The sequence below is a fragment of the Siphateles boraxobius genome, unplaced genomic scaffold, assembly GCF_051911475.1.
Source record: "Siphateles boraxobius isolate OS27281-9 unplaced genomic scaffold, OSU_SipBor_1 26, whole genome shotgun sequence".
NCBI classification, from domain to species: domain Eukaryota; kingdom Metazoa; phylum Chordata; class Actinopteri; order Cypriniformes; family Leuciscidae; genus Siphateles; species Siphateles boraxobius.
The window spans coordinates 1,861,173-1,876,779 of NW_027508876.1; the positions used below are offsets into that span (position 1 = coordinate 1,861,173).

General features: G+C 45.6%; 1 protein-coding gene across 5 annotated transcripts in view; it reads left to right on the forward strand.

The window, feature by feature from the left end:
• pfkpa (phosphofructokinase, platelet a) overlaps positions 1 to 3,814 on the forward strand; it is a 36,833-nt gene extending 33,019 nt beyond the window's left edge. For all 5 annotated transcript variants that reach the window (XM_077244104.1, XM_077244103.1, XM_077244106.1 and 2 more), the window contains 4 exons: positions 1,155 to 1,266; positions 1,612 to 1,711; positions 2,997 to 3,102; positions 3,191 to 3,814. In XM_077244104.1, coding sequence (XP_077100219.1) covers positions 1,155 to 1,266; positions 1,612 to 1,711; positions 2,997 to 3,102; positions 3,191 to 3,347 — 475 coding nt within the window. In that variant the 3' untranslated portion in view covers positions 3,348 to 3,814. The remainder of the gene's footprint in view (positions 1 to 1,154; positions 1,267 to 1,611; positions 1,712 to 2,996; positions 3,103 to 3,190) is intronic.
• Positions 3,815 to 15,607: the final 11,793 nt, after the last annotated feature.

Here is a 15,607-nt window from a genome sequence, read left to right on the forward strand (position 1 = left end):
TCAACCCATCCATCCACCCATCCATCCATCCAAATCCATCCACCCACCCATCCATCCATCCACCCATCCATCCATACATCCATCCATCAACCCATCCATCCACCCACCCACCCACCCATCCATCCATCCATCCACCATCCATCCACCCATCCATCAACCCATCCATCCACCCATCCATCCACCCACCCATCCATCCATCCATCCACCCACCCATCCATCCATCCATCAACCCATCCATCCATCCATCCACCCATCCAACCATCCATCCATCCATCCATTCACCCATTCACCCATCCATCCACCCATCCATCCATCCATCCACCCACCCACCCACCCACCCATCCATCCAAATCCATCCATCCATCCAAATCCATCCATCCACCCATCCATCCAAATCCATCCACCCACCCACCCATCCATCCACCCATCCATCCACCCATCCATCAACCCATCCATCCATCCAAATCCATCCGTCCAAATCCATCCACCCATCCATCCATCCATCCACCATCCATACATCAACCCATCCATCCATCCACCCATCCATCCAAATCCATCCACCCATCCATCCAAATCCATCCACCCACCCACCCATCCATCCATCCACCCATCCATCCATCAACCCATCCATCCACCCATCCATCCATCCACCCACCCATCCATCCAAATCCATCCACCCACCCATCCATCCATCCACCCATCCACCCATCCATCCATCCATCCATCCATCCATCAACCCATCCATCCACCCACCCACCCACCCATCCATCCATCCATCCACCATCCATCCACCCATCCATCAACCCATCCATCCACCCATCCATCCACCCACCCACCCACCATCCATCCACCCACCCACCCATCCATCCATCCATCAACCCATCCATCCACCCACCCATCCATCCACTCATCCATCCATCCATCCACCAGTCTCTCTGTCCACCAGTCTGTCTGTCTATCTATATGTCTGTGTGTCTTTCTGTAGATCATGCATGTTTAACATCCATCAGGACATGTTTTGTCTCTTCTCAGCTCAGATGAGAGTATTTTGGGTCAGTGTGATTGAGATGTGTGAGCAGAGCCTCAGGCGTCCTGTCAGTCACAACACACACTCCTCACTCAGCCGGTTTGTGTGTGTGCTTGTGTTCATGCAGGAATGAGAACAGTAATGAAAACTACACCACAGACTTCATCTATCAGCTGTATTCTGAGGAAGGCAGGGGAGTGTTTGACTGCAGGAAGAATGTTCTGGGTCACATGCAGCAGGTACTGCACATAAATCAGAAATCAAAGAACACAGTAGCCAACAGGAACCAGTTAACTCCAGTCTAATGAATCAATATTCTGGAGCAGACATGCGGTTTTCTTTTGCCTGCTTATTCAAATGAACGAGCAAGAGTATTATGATTGCTTAATACAAGGACAGATTTATTCTAGAAACAGAAAGAGTTTTGACACAAACAGTTTAGATCATACTTGTGCTGGATAACTGCATTTATACAGCAAGTATGTTTCTGTGTGCATGGAATACCTGGCTTATAGGATAAATTAGTTTATATTTAATATACAATACTATTTATATACAATATAAATGTATTTATTTTTCACAAGGGTGGTGCTCCTTCTCCATTTGACCGTAACTTTGGGACCAAAATCGCTGCCAAGGCCATGCAGTGGATCACCAAGAAACTGAATGAAAGCTACAGACAAGGTAGAAATGACAACAGTGATGCGTTTCATGTGGATAATGAAGCAAATTTCACTAAAGCGGTTTTCACCTGTCAGTAGAATTCAATCACCTCTTGTCCTTCTTGTTGACCTGTGCTGTTGTACACAAACCACTCAGTAACCGTCATATTGTTTGTGTAATCATGAGTGCACACAAACACCACAGATGTGGCATAGTACTCAACATAGTCCTTGACCTTAATTTACTTGATTTTGAAATCATACCGTAGAGTCGCTGCATTTTTTTCAGCTAGTTTTGTGTGTGTGTGTGTGTGTGTTTGTGTGTGTTTACTCCTTTTGCTGTGCCTGTGGATGAATAAAGATGAAGGTAAACATTTGAATTTTATTCAGTCTGATTTGGTGACCTCAGTGAAAGAATGTCCTTAAGGCTATTATTAGCCTGTCTATATGGAAGCTTGTTTCCGCCACGGTATAACAAAATAAAAAAGGTAATTGCGAATTTGAGGGGAAAAATCATTTTCTCTCACATTTCTGACTTTTTTTCTTGCAAGTGCAAGTTAATATCTCACAATTCTGAGGTTTTCTCAGAATTTAAGTTTAATTCTACAGAATTTACTATTCTCTCTCGCAATTACGAGTTTATATTTCACAATTCTGAGAAAATGTCAGAATTGTGAAATATAAACTAGCATTTGCAAGAAAAAAAGTCAGAAATGTGAGGAAAAGTCCGAATTCTTATAAAAACTCACAATTACCTTTTTTCTTTTTTTATTCCGTGGCAGAAACAAGCTTCCATAAGCTTATAAGTTTTTATTTTTTTTATTTTGTGGATTTGTAATATATTTCCATTTATATATTTATTTTATTTAATTCCGATTTATTGACCAGGTCAGTATTGTGAATGGTTGAATATAAATCATGCATTTATTTCTATTTATTGATTTAATGCAGTTATTCTCATATGCAAACTGACACACCATATCAGAATCTTTTTACCTCTTTCCCTGCCAGCGGTTTTGTATTATTTTTTTTTTTTTTTAAGTTGCCAGTCAGCACCAACATTTTTGATCATTTAAACAAAACTTTCCTGGCCCCCAGAATATTTAGAAAATCTGAAGATCCAGAGATTCTGTACTATTTCAGAAGTTGTGTAACAGCGCCCCCTACCGTATAACAGTGAAAACAAGAATTTGCAGAAAACTCCGTCAACGGCAGGGAACGAGTTAACACTTCCTGCAGAAATGCTTCACAGTCTAATGCGAAGACAGTGATTTTGTAAGCGCGTGTTAAACCTGTGTGTGTTCCAGGGAGAGTGTTTGCTAACACAGAGGACTCGGCCTGTTTGCTGGGCATGCGGCGTCGCGCTATGGTTTTCCAGCCTGTGGTTCAGCTGAAAGATGAGACTGACTTTGTGTATGTTCACACCACAGTTCTTCCATAAACCAGATCATTTATTTTTTATAAAATTAATAATATCTCACCCTCTGTTTTGTGTGTTTAGTCACAGAATCCCTAAGGAACAGTGGTGGCTGAAGTTACGTCCACTCATGAAGATCCTAGCCAAGTACAAGACCAGCTACGACGTGTCAGACTCGGGACAGCTGGAACACGTGGCCCTGAACCAACCCAGAGAATTTGAGGCCACGGCTGCCATTTAAACTCATCCAAATAACGGTGGCGTTCACAGGTCACGCTTTAGACGGGCCCGTCTGTCCTGCGAGCGCTGGCGTCGACACTTTTGTTCTCCGGGCCTGCTTTTATTTTTTCATCGCTGTGTTGGAAAAATGTCACCCTTTGTTATTTTACAGAAATCAGTGTTAATCGTAGGAGAGTGTAAGACGCTGTGCAGTTTGGTTTGACTGTTTTATGCCCTCTCGCTCCTGTCGCTGTGCTTCCAGCGACGGCCTCGCTGTCACCCCGCCATGTCTGCAATAGTGTTGCGCTTCAAAGCACATTTCTCTCTCTGAAGTTGTCAGAAAGAATGAAAAATTCCACTTTCCGGTGTCAAGCGCTGTATGTGGTGAAGTCCACATTGGTAGAGCACCTTTTGATGTTTGAATGTATTGCATCATCAAGTGTTAACATTTGCCTGACCAATAAAGACCACAATCACAAAGTGTGAAAATCAATGTCTGCTGTTTGATTTTTCTCATTAACATACTTACCATGAACACATGCTTCCCTGTTTTTTTTTTACTTGCGTCATGTGCCATCGAGTACCATGTAATGAATACTGTGTAGAGTAGTGATGGGTCGGTCGGTTGGTTCATTTTGAACAAATCTTTAATATGACTCGGGACTACCGAGTTGATGGCGCATACGCAACATTTATAGGTTCTGTACTGGAAACACAAATTTGATAAGTTAATCTCTTGAGTCTTCGGGTTCGGGTCCGAATCTTTTGTTCTTCCCGTCAGTCCCAAACAGGCTATGCTGTCTGTACCGGAAACAGAGATGATTAGTTCACCTCTCGAGTCTTCGGGTCTGATTCTTCTGAGACTTTAGTTCTTTTGTCACGTGACATGATGTGAGAGCGCTGGACACATAAATGAGTTAATAATTCCCAAACTTTATTATAAACAAGCGCTTAGTCAGTTTTTTGACAGTTAGGCCTACATGCTGCGTTTTTGGTCTCAAATTGTAGCTTTTTTATTTCTTTCAATTTATAATAGTTTAGAATTTCTGTCATGATGGTTATTTTCCTAATTTATGTGGTACTAAAGAGTTGGTAATGCTTTAAAGCCCATCTTTCAAGTTGAAGATCCCTGTGATTAGACGTGTAGATAAATACTGTAGGAACTCGATTTGCGTGAAGAAATTAATCATAAATGTGCATTAAAAAAGTTTTTTTAAAGAAATTGTGAGTAAAATTATTTCCGCTGTCACAAACGCTCTGATCGGACGTGACGCAACAGCCGGTAAATCTCATCTCTTCGTAATGGAGTCAGACATTGAAGAGAGCAAAACGTGGCTCGGAGTGGGAGATCAGAGGTCTGCTCAGGTGGAGGCGGACGGTTGGCAAACAGCTGGATTGTGACTGGTGTACGGATGGTAGGATCTGACGGAGATTCCGGAAGCGATCCGGAAATGGAGGAGGATAGGATTGAGGAAGATAGTGGGGGAAATTCAAGTTTAGGATGGAACGTAGTTAAAACTAAGAAAAGGAAGAAATGCCGTGAGTTAATTTCAGACTCGGAAAGTGACAAGGGAAGTCAACTGGGTCAAGGACAGAAGAAGGTGTTTAAAGTAATGATAAAGTTTGCTTCCGACTCTGTGAGTAACATCAACCCTTTGAGACTTACAAAAGCAATCAAAGAAAGTGTAGGGATTGTAGAGAATGTAAAAACTTTGAAGGATGGAAGACTGTTGTTATTTTGTAAAGATAGTAGTCAACAAAAAGCAGCTCTGGGAATTAAATCAATGATCGGACATAAAGTAGAATGCTTCATTCCAGAAGAGAGAAATTGGATTAGAGGTGTAATATCTGGAATTCCTTTGGATGTTTCAGATGAGACGATCAAAAGAAATGTAAAAGGGGCAGCAGTTAAGGAAGTAAGACGCTTGAAATGTTTCAGAAATAATGAGAAAACGGACAGTCTTTCAATTATGTTGGTTTTTGATGAGGTCAAATTACCAGAAAGAGTTTTTTTAGGATTTGTCAGTTATGCAGTCAGATTATACATCCCTCCTCCAGTAAGGTGTTTCAAATGCCAAAAATACAGGCATGTGGCTGCTGTATGTAGAGGTAAACAAAGATGTGCAAGATGTGGAGGCGATCATGAGTATGGTAAATGTGGACAAAGTAAAACCCCAAAATGCTGTAATTGTGGGGGAGAGCACAGTGCAGCTTATGGAGGTTGTGAAGTAAGGAAAGATGCAATTAAGGTTCAAAATGTGAGAATGGAAGAAGGAATAACATTTGCTCAAGCACTTAAAAAAGTAAAACAAACCCCTAAAGTAGTCATGGTAGAGGAATCCCCTGCTAGGGTACAATCACAACCAAGTAAGATGCCAACACCAAGGGAAAAAATGGAATTGATTGAAGATAAAGTCTCATTCATAGCGTTTGTAGCAAAAGTGGTGAATTGTTCAGCACAGACTGAAAGTAGATCAGAAAGGATTAAGATAATCATTAGAGCTGCAGAAAAATATTTGGAACTGAGGAACATATCTGTTGACATGATAAAAGAAAGACTGGTGGTACAAGGAACAGACAGTCAGACAGCATGTGGGGGCTCATAATGGTTTTTGTAATCTTGCAGTGGAATGCAAGAAGTTTAATTGCAAATGGGCAAGAATTTAAGCATTTTATAGCAAATTGTGATGTGTACCCTGATATTATTTGTGTTCAGGAAACATGGCTTAAGCCACAGTTAAATTTTCTGATTAGTGGATATGAGACAATTAGGAAAGACAGAATTAAAGGAAATGGTGGTGGAGTAGCAACTTTTATTAAACAAGGTATAGGGTTTAGGAAAATTGTGGATAATAATGAATTTGAGGCTGTGGTCGTGGAAGTGTGGGAAGGAAATCAGAGTATTAGGGTAATTAATTTTTATAACCCATGTGACAAGCTAACTAAGGAAATGATGGAAAACATTGGAGGAATTGGAGACTTTAAAAGGGTGTGGTGTGGTGATTTTAATGCACACAGTACTTTATGGGGGAGTTTTAAAACTGATTATACTGGATTGATCATAGAAGATATGCTGGACTGGGGAGACCTAGTATGCATTAATGACGGAAGCTACACAAGAGTTAATCTTTCTAAATGCAAATATTCTGTGTTAGATTTGACAATAGTATCAGAAAATTTAGCTTGTAGGCGTGATTGGAAAGTATTGAATGAAAGTACTATTGGTAGTGATAATTTTCCTGTTTGTAGTACAATTGGAGTAGAATTATTAAAAACAGTCTTCGAAAGAATTCCTAGGTGGAATTTTAAATCAGGGGATTGGGAGATGTATTTACAGGTATGTCATGATAAATTGTTTGAAATTAATGATAATGGTGAGGAAGATATTGATGTTTTAAATTAAAAAATTAGTGAGGTTCTTAGGAGTACAGCAGAAGAAGTATTTGGTAGAAAGAAGGCATGTAGTAAGAGGAAAAGTGTTCCGTGGTGGAATGAAGAATGCAATATGGCAATTAAAGAAAGAAACAAAACGCTTAAAAAAGTAAGAAAATCTATTAGATATGATGACTTTATTGTATATAAAAACGCTCAGGCAATTGTGAGGAGGGTTATCAGGGCAGCAAAAAGAAAGTATTGGAGAGAGTATTGCAATAATATTGGAGGAAATATTGGAATTAATGAGATTTGGAATATGATTAGAAAGATGGGAGGAAAACAAAGAATTAATAGTATTCCGACGATAATTCATAATGAGGAAGTTGTTGTGTCTGATAGCAGGAAGGCAGAGTTCCCTTTCAGTCGATAACGTCGGACGTAGTCGACGCGACTGAAATGGGATCACGCTAGGGAGCCTATCATCTTCGAGTACTATTGAACGAGCCAATGTAATTGGCGTGCGTGATTCGCATCACACTCCGCCCCCGCGGCGCGGGTATAAATACGGAAGTGGATGCACGCACTAGTTGCCTTTCGCTTCGGAGCCGATCGTTTGATGTCTCTGAGAGTGCTGTTGTCTACAACGAGCGAGTGTGTCGGTGTTCTTCAGGAAGACTCTCCCAGTGCTGGTGTTCTACAGCGCGAGTGCAGCGGTGATCGCGAGCTTTGAGCTCTCAACTGCTGTTTTAACAGCAACAAATTTCTAAATGTTTGTGTGTGTTGATGGCTGGTTAGAGGGCGGAAAAGTGAGTGCTTCACTGTTTCAGTTCTCTGTTCAGTGTTGCCGCGGTCATTTCCCTGTGTGCTCCGGCACTGGTGACGGTCCTATTTTCTGAAAGAGCAACACGGGTGCGTTTGCGTCTTTTTCAAGATGTCATTCCGCCCGTGCGTTTCTGGGTGCGGTCGTTCCCTGTCTCTCTCTGATGGTCACAACTGTTGTGTCACGTGTTTGGCTTACAGCACGCTGAGACAGCTTTTGTGGACAGCTCATGTTTTCACTGTGGGAACATGACTGTCGCAGTGTTGAGGGCGAGACTCGCCTTCGTTCGCGGAGAGCGAGTCCCCATTACCATGCCCCACCCTCGGGTGCTGTGTGGGATGGGTGACCGGAGGATAGTGTTGGATGTCCCGCCCGGTAACCATTCCCTGTGGGCTCCTCACTCCTCCCTTCCACTGCAACCACTGGAGCCTCCTGTGTTGTCTGCTGGTCCATCTGTAATGGGTGGGCCAGCGGTTTCACTCGGGGCTCCCCTGGAGGACAGGACGCCGATTGCAGCATCAGAGGGTGAGCTGACTTCTGGAGATGATGACTCGGCTGCATTGTCTCCCTCCGGGAGTTCAATGTTGCCCGAGCCGGATCCAGAATTATCAGCTATGCTGAAACGGGCCGCCGAGGCTGCCGGGCTCGAGTGGAACCTCCACCGTGTCCCGTTCAGTCTCGGTTGGAATCTGGAGTTTGGTATCTTGGGGCGGGCCGCGCTGGTTCTCAGCTCGCCGCCCCAGTGCCTTTCTTTCCCGAAATGCATGGAGAGCTTATCAGGTGGTGAACAGCATCTTTCTCTGCCAGAAACTGCCTGAATAGCTTTTCCCCCTCATTACCCTTGATGGAGGAACGGTGAAGGGTTGCGAGGTGTCCCTCCATTGGAGCGGTCTGTCGACACAGGTGCACCTGTGTCCGGCGGCCGCTGCCTTTTGGGGGGATCCTCGTCTCCCCCCTAAGGCCTGTGAGTTTCGTCCGTTCCGACGGGCAGAGCTTACAAAGCCTGTGGGCAAGCCCCTTCCTCTTGCGTGCCATGGCGTTGCTGCAGGCTAGGGCACCCATGGCATGCACGAGGGTAATCCAGACCGTGCGCTCATAGGTGAGCACCGCACTGCATCCGACCTCACCCTCCGGGGTACGGGTGTCGTAGCGTGCGTGATCGGTCTGGCGATGTCCACCTTGGTGGTCCAGTAGCGCCTTCGTTGGCTCAGCCTGGTTGGTATGGCGGATGCGGACAAGGTTCGGTTCCTGGTCTCCCCAATTTCCCAGGTTGGGCTGGTCGGCGACGCGGTGGAGAACTGCATCAAACAGTTCTCTGCCGCTCAAGCGCAGACGGAGGTCATCCGGCACATCCTGCCCCGGTGGCCAGCTGCTGCCTCCACCCGCCGCCGGTGGCAGCTCCTCCGCCTGCTCGTCGCCGTGGGCGTTCTCCGGCCGCCGCTCCTGCTGGCCCTCCGCAGCAGCCTCCACCCAGGCCTCAGCAGGGAGCCGGCCGCAGTAGAGACGCCCAGCCCGCTCCAGGCGCTGCCAAGCCAGGTGGCAAGCGACAGCGAAAGCATTCCGGAGCGGGCCGCCCAGGAATGGATGAGATGCTCTTGGAGTGGCACGATCACTCCCTCCCCCCGGGTGAGGGCCGGGTGGAGCCTTTGTTTGTGTGTGTGTCTGTTCCGCCGCTGGCTCCCTAAAAAAAAAAAAAAGCGGAGCAAGCGGTACCCACACTTCAAAGAGAGAGCAATTTCATCTGTTCCTGGGTCCCAAGAGGGCCAGTCTGGCGGGTGTGACCCTGTATAGCCTTACACCCCTCAGCTCCCCCTTGGTCGCCAGCAGGCAGCTTGGTGCGTTCGAGGACCCGGTCATCCGCCTTCTCACGCGCCCCCTGCCGCTTGTGGAGACAGGTAAGTGTTGCACAGCACACTAACACCACTCTCTCTACTTTGCTGCCCCACCTCAGGCTCGGCTACCCCGCTCAAGTCAGTGATAGTCATCACATTAGGTGTTGAGCAGACGTGCTCCTGAAAATTCAGTGATATTCATCACACCGAGTGTTGAGCAGTGCTCCTGACTTGTGCGTGCTTATCTTATCCTGCTGGCGAAGGATTTGATATAGCCGCTCCTCCAGCCGGTACGAAGGCCAGTTGTAAACTCGTTCTTCGTGCTACTAGGTGGTGGGTCGTGACCATCTTGGCCCAAGATTGGTCTGCAGCTTTGACCTGAAAGACATGTGCTTCAGATCTCTACCTCCCGCACCGCAGGCCATCCTGTGTGTTGCGTCTAAGGGTGGAGTATCAGTACAGTGTCCTTCCCCTCGAGTGCTCCAGAGCCCGTTGGGTCTTCAGGTCAACTGGAAGAGAGTAATCTCGCCCACGGGCTGAGTATCTCTTTTCTAGTTTTGGAGAGGTACTCGGTCCAACATGTCTCTCCAATGAGAATGTGTTCAGCTGGTGTTGAAGTGAGAAAGGGTCCCACTGAAAGAACTTTCAGAGGCTCCTGGGGTATATGGTAGTCGCAGCCTTTGGCTCCCTCCATATGTGACCGCTTCAGCGCTAGCTTCACGATCGAGTCCCGAGGTGACCGTGGCAGAGCAGCTCACCCTGTGTGACTATAGTTCATCCCGGTCTGCTGCCAAACCCTCTTCAACAGAGCGGCCATGTACAAAGGGCGTGTTTTAACGGGGGCCTGGGCGACCCCCGACTACACGGGCATTCGTGCCTCGAGTTGTTAGACATTGCGACCGTTGCGCAAGCTTCCCCTGCATGTCACAAACTCACCCGTCACCTCCTCCTTGGAGTCAGACGCTTCTGAGGGCGCCTTATTCCACTCCTCCCGCTTACTCAATCGTGCCGCCATCGAGCCTCACGACAGTTATAGCCAGGGCAAGTGGAGACTCCATCCCCTGGGTCCGGCTGGGTCATGACCATTCCGGGGCCGCTCAGTTGCCCCCCCGGTTTTATTTTTCCGCCAGTGTTTGGGTAAACCGAGCGGACTACCCTTGGACAAACACTGGGACTCAGCGGCCCCAGGGGCCCGCAGAAATGCGTTTAACCCCAGTGAGCCTTCTAAAAGTGACTGCGACTCATGGTCGCCTTGCGCCTGCAAGTCAGTGAAATCATCACTCTTCATGTTGAGCAGATTTGCTCCTGAAACTCAGTGAAGTTCATCGCACTCTGGTGTTGAGCAGCAATGCTCCTGTAGCTCAGTGAGTCCATCACAGGTAGCTCAGTGAATTCATCACACGCAGTGCTGAGCAGAAATGCTCCTGGTGCTCAGTGAAGTTCCTCGCACTCAAGTGTTGAGCAGAAATGCTCCTGAAGCTCAGTGAGTTTATCACACTCAGGTGTTGAGCAGTAATGCTCCTGAAGCTCAGTGAACTTGTCACACTCAAGTGCTGAGCAGAAATGCTCCTGTCGCTCAGTGAGGTTCTTCGTACTCAAGTGTTGAGCAGAAATGCTCCTGAAGCTCGGTGAGTTTATCACACTCAGGTGTTGAGCAGGAATGCTCCTGAAGCTCAGTGAACTTGTCACACCCAAGTGCTGAGCAGAAAATGCTCCTGAAGCCCAGTGATCTTCACATGTTGTGTTGAGCAATGCTCCTGTCTTTTGCGCCCGTCACTTGCACCTACGTGCCATGTCAGGAGAGGAACAGGTCTTCATAGTTGCCCCTCATTGGCCCAACTAGACCTGGTTCCCTTCAACAGCCTTCCTGACTTCCCCTGGATTCGGGGACGGGGCACGATGGCACACGCGTTCTTCCCCCGGAGATTCCGGGCGGTCTTACATCCGAACGCGGAGGTTCAGGTGGCTATCACAAGAACATGTGTTAGTTACCATCACTTCTGCGAGCACCCCCTAGAATTGGGTAGCGTGCTTACGCCTTTAGAAGTGGAACCTAGTCGTTGAGTGCGTCTTCTCCCCTGAGGAGATCCTGAAAGCTTTCGATCACTTCAGTGCTCTCTTTCCTGCAAAATGGGTTGCAGTAGGCTGTTTTCCTAAATCACCCTCAAAATGATGTTGCCTCGGTGTTTAAACGACGCTCATCGTGTTGCAGAAGTATGCAGAAGCACGTTCTGATCGTCAGGTTCCTGAGAAGCAAGGTCTTGTAAATCCTTGTGTCCCTCTTTATCCTCTTGGGCCTTGTCCCTGGTGCGACTGCACTGCAGAGACCGCCCCTGAGCCACTGCGGGTAGTGAGTTAAAAATTCTGTTATATCAGTTCTCCTGCTCGCGTGGTCTCTACTAGAGGGTAGGGACTTGCTCGCTTTCGGTCAACGTATTGTGCCTGGAGTCTGGGCCGGCTAACTCTCACAAGCTGAGACCCCGGCTCGGATTGTGCCCAAGGTTCCTACCTCTCCCGTAATAGGAGCAGGTGGTGAGCCTGCAAGCGCTGCCCTGGAGGAGGCAGATCCAGCCCTGGCTTCTCTGTCCGATTCGCTTGGACGTGTACAGAATGCAAGTCATAGACCTCAGACCAGCTCTTCAAAGATCTGTTGGAATTCAGCAGAGAGGGAAGGCTGTTTCCATGCAAAGTTGCACTTAGTGCTTGCCTTCATTTCGGCAAAGATCCGAGATGCAACATGTCCACTTAGGTGTTGAGCTCCTCTATGATGAGTGTAAAGTGCTCCGCCTGGGCGTTGACGATATACTTTGCTAAACAGATTCTAGAGTTGGGGGCTGGACGACACCTAGTTGAACCGCTGCTTCCCGTGGGCTCCCTTCTCATGAAGCCAGTTTCACCGTGAGCCCGGTTCAAGTGTCGGCTTGCTGCGCCATTCCCCTCCTATGGACTGGATACGTGCGCCTTTCTACTCCAGTTGAGTTCCCTTAAAATTGAACCCTGTTGAGTTCCTCCACACCCCTCCGACGTCGGACGTGCGGAACGTCTGGTGTTAGGCCTACCACTCGTAAGCAGTGTGGAACCTGTGTTAGGCTGGGTCCATATGTTGCGGTCCCTTCGGTGACCCCATATGTGTATTCTTCCACGATACGGCTCCCTGCGGTGAGCCCGTGTCTTCCCTCGGCAGAGTCTCTCTGCCGTCACTGTCCGGTGTGTCTCCCCCCGTCTTAGGCTGGAGCCACCCCAGTGACATTCCATATGTTAGACTGCCCGGTTTCCGCCCAGTTCATATGTGTATTCTCCACATTTCCTCCCTCGGGTTGGATGTGGCTTCCGCAGCGTCCCTTCCTTCCAACGTACGGGGAACGCTTTCCCAGTGGTCCTGTAGGAACAGCAGTGACTTCCCTGGCCTAAGCCCTGTCCTTCCCCGCCTTAAGTTTGCGGGGGCATCAGGAGGCTTTGGTTTAGGCACTGGAAGGTGGCAGCGTTAGTGGCGTGTTCAATGGTTGATCCCATTTCAGTCGCGTCGACTACGTCCGACGTTATCGACTGAAAGGGAACGTCCTGGTTGCGTATGCAACCCACCGTTCCCTGAAGGAGGGAACGGAGGACGTAGTCCCCTTGCCACTACCGCTGGACCACCGCTGACCCCGGGTTACTCTCGGCTCCTCAGCGAAAAGCAACTAGTGCGTGCATCCACTTCCGTATTTATACCCGCGCCGCGGGGGCGGAGTGTGTGATGCGAATCACGCACGCCAATTACATTGGCTCGTTCAATAGTACTCGAAGATGATAGGCTCCCTAGCGTGATCCCATTTCAGTCGCGTCGACTACGTCCTCCGTTCCCTCCTTCAGGGAACGGTGGGTTGCATACGAAACCAGGACGATTCTAGCACAAACATTTGTGAAAGTACATAGTAATGATAATATATCAAATGACATGATGAAGTTAAGGGAACAGAGTATGCGGAAGAAACCACATGTATTGGAAGTTAAGGAGTCAACTGGAGATACATTGGATTTTGAATTAACTTTGTATGAGTTAAAAAGAGCAATTGCAGGGACCAAACAAACTTCTCCAGGTAGGGATGAGATATGTTATGAAATGTTTAAGCATTTATCAGATCCGTCATTAAATGTCATTTTAAGTTTTTATAATAAAGTATGGAATTCAGGAAAGCTTCCAATGGAATGGAAACATGGAGTAATTATATCAGTAGCGAAACCAGGAAAAGATCATACGCAATCCAGTAATTATAGGCCAATTGCTCTAACTTCAAATGTATGTAAGGTAATGGAGCGTATGGTAATGAATAGGCTGGTTTATGTTATCGAGAAGAGGGATATCTTCTCCCCTTTCCAAAGTGGCTTTAGAAAAGGGATAAATACTATGGATTCTGTGCTGTGTTTGGAAGCTGATATAAGAAAGGCTCAGATTAATAAAGAAGTTATGGTAGGTGTTTTTATTGATGTTGAAAAGGCGTATGATATGTTGTGGAAGGAGGGACTTTTAATTAAGTTGGATATTATGGGAATTAAAGGTAAAATGTATAACTGGGTTATGAACTTTCTGTTAAATAGAACTATTCAAGTCAGAGTGGGATGTGAGTATTCTCCGATTTATGTAATCGAGAATGGAACTCCTCAAGGAAGTGTCAGCAGTCCAATTTAGTTTAACTTAATGATCAATGACATTTTTTCTCAGATAGAACCTGGGATAGGGAAATCTTTATATGCTGATGATGCTGCAATATGGAAAAGAGGTCGGAATGTCAAGTTTGTACAGGATAAGGTTCAAAATGCTGTAAAATCGATAGAAAACTGGGCTAATAAATGGGGCTTTAGGCTATCTATGGCAAAAACACAAGTAATTTGTGTTTACTTCTCAAAAAAGAAGATGAACCCTATTATAAACATTAAAATGTATGGAGAAACTTTAGAGCAGACATCAGTTGTTAGGTTTTTAGGAGTATGGATGGACTCAAAGTTAAATTTCAGAATACATATTCAGAATATAATAGATAGATGTAAAAAAGTGATAAATATAATGAGATGTTTAGCTGGAGCTGAATGGGGAGCATATCGGCAATCGCTCAAATGTATTTATGTGGCACTAATTGGAGCAACTATAGATTACGGTAGCATTGTGTATAGTTCTGCCTCAAAAACTCATCTTGCTAGGATTGAGGCAATTCAGAATCAAGCATTAAGGATTTGTTGTGGAGCAATGAGATCATCACCAGTGTCATCACTTAATGTGGAGATGGGTATAATGCCACCTGGAATGAGAAGGATTAAGTTAAGAATGAGATATTGGGCAAACATAAATGGTCAATCGGAAAATCATCCAGTTAAGAATGTTTTAAGGGATTGTTGGGAATATAACTATAAAAATCTAACAAGTTTTGGATGGTTCATTAATGAGGAAGCAAGAGGAATAGTTAAAGATGTTAATATTGCCAACTGTGTGGTTTTGCCAGCAATTCGTCCTTGGTTTTTTCCAATGCCTTCTATAGATATACAGTTACACAAAGACAAACATAATGAGGAGATTATCCTGGATAGCGTAAAGGTACAAGATTACATTGATCATATATATTATTGTGCCATCCAGATATATACTGATGGCTCAAAAGATCCACATTCTGGTATAACATCTGCAGCAGTATTTATACCACAATTTAAAGTCAACATTTTGAAAAGAACAGCAGATTACATTTCAGTATTTACATCAGAATTAATAGCAATTATATTAGCATTACAGTGGGTTGAAGAAGTTCAGCCAAGCAGATCAGTTATATGCAATTGAAAGTATAGCAAGTGGTATTTCTACAGCTAGACAGGACTTAATTTATGAAATATTACAAAGTCTTTTTAGAATCAAACAATTGAGAATCGTTATTAATTTTCTTTGGATACCAGCTCATATGGGGGTTGCAGGAAATGAAGAGGTGGATAGTTTAGCCAAACAGGCCATAAAATTCCAAGAAGTTGATATTAAAATTGCATTAAGTAAGACTGAGATAAAAAGTATTATAGCAAAAGAAATTAGGAAGAAATGGCAGAAGGAGTGGGATAGTGGAAATATGGGTCGGCATTTATACAAAATTCAAGGAACAGTTGGTTTAGAAAGGAGAAATTTTGGTAATAGGAGGAGGGATGTTATAATTTCAAGAATGCGTATTGGCCATTGTTTACTAAATCAAAGTATGGCCAGGATTGGGAAACACCAGACTGGATATTGTGACAAATGTAGTT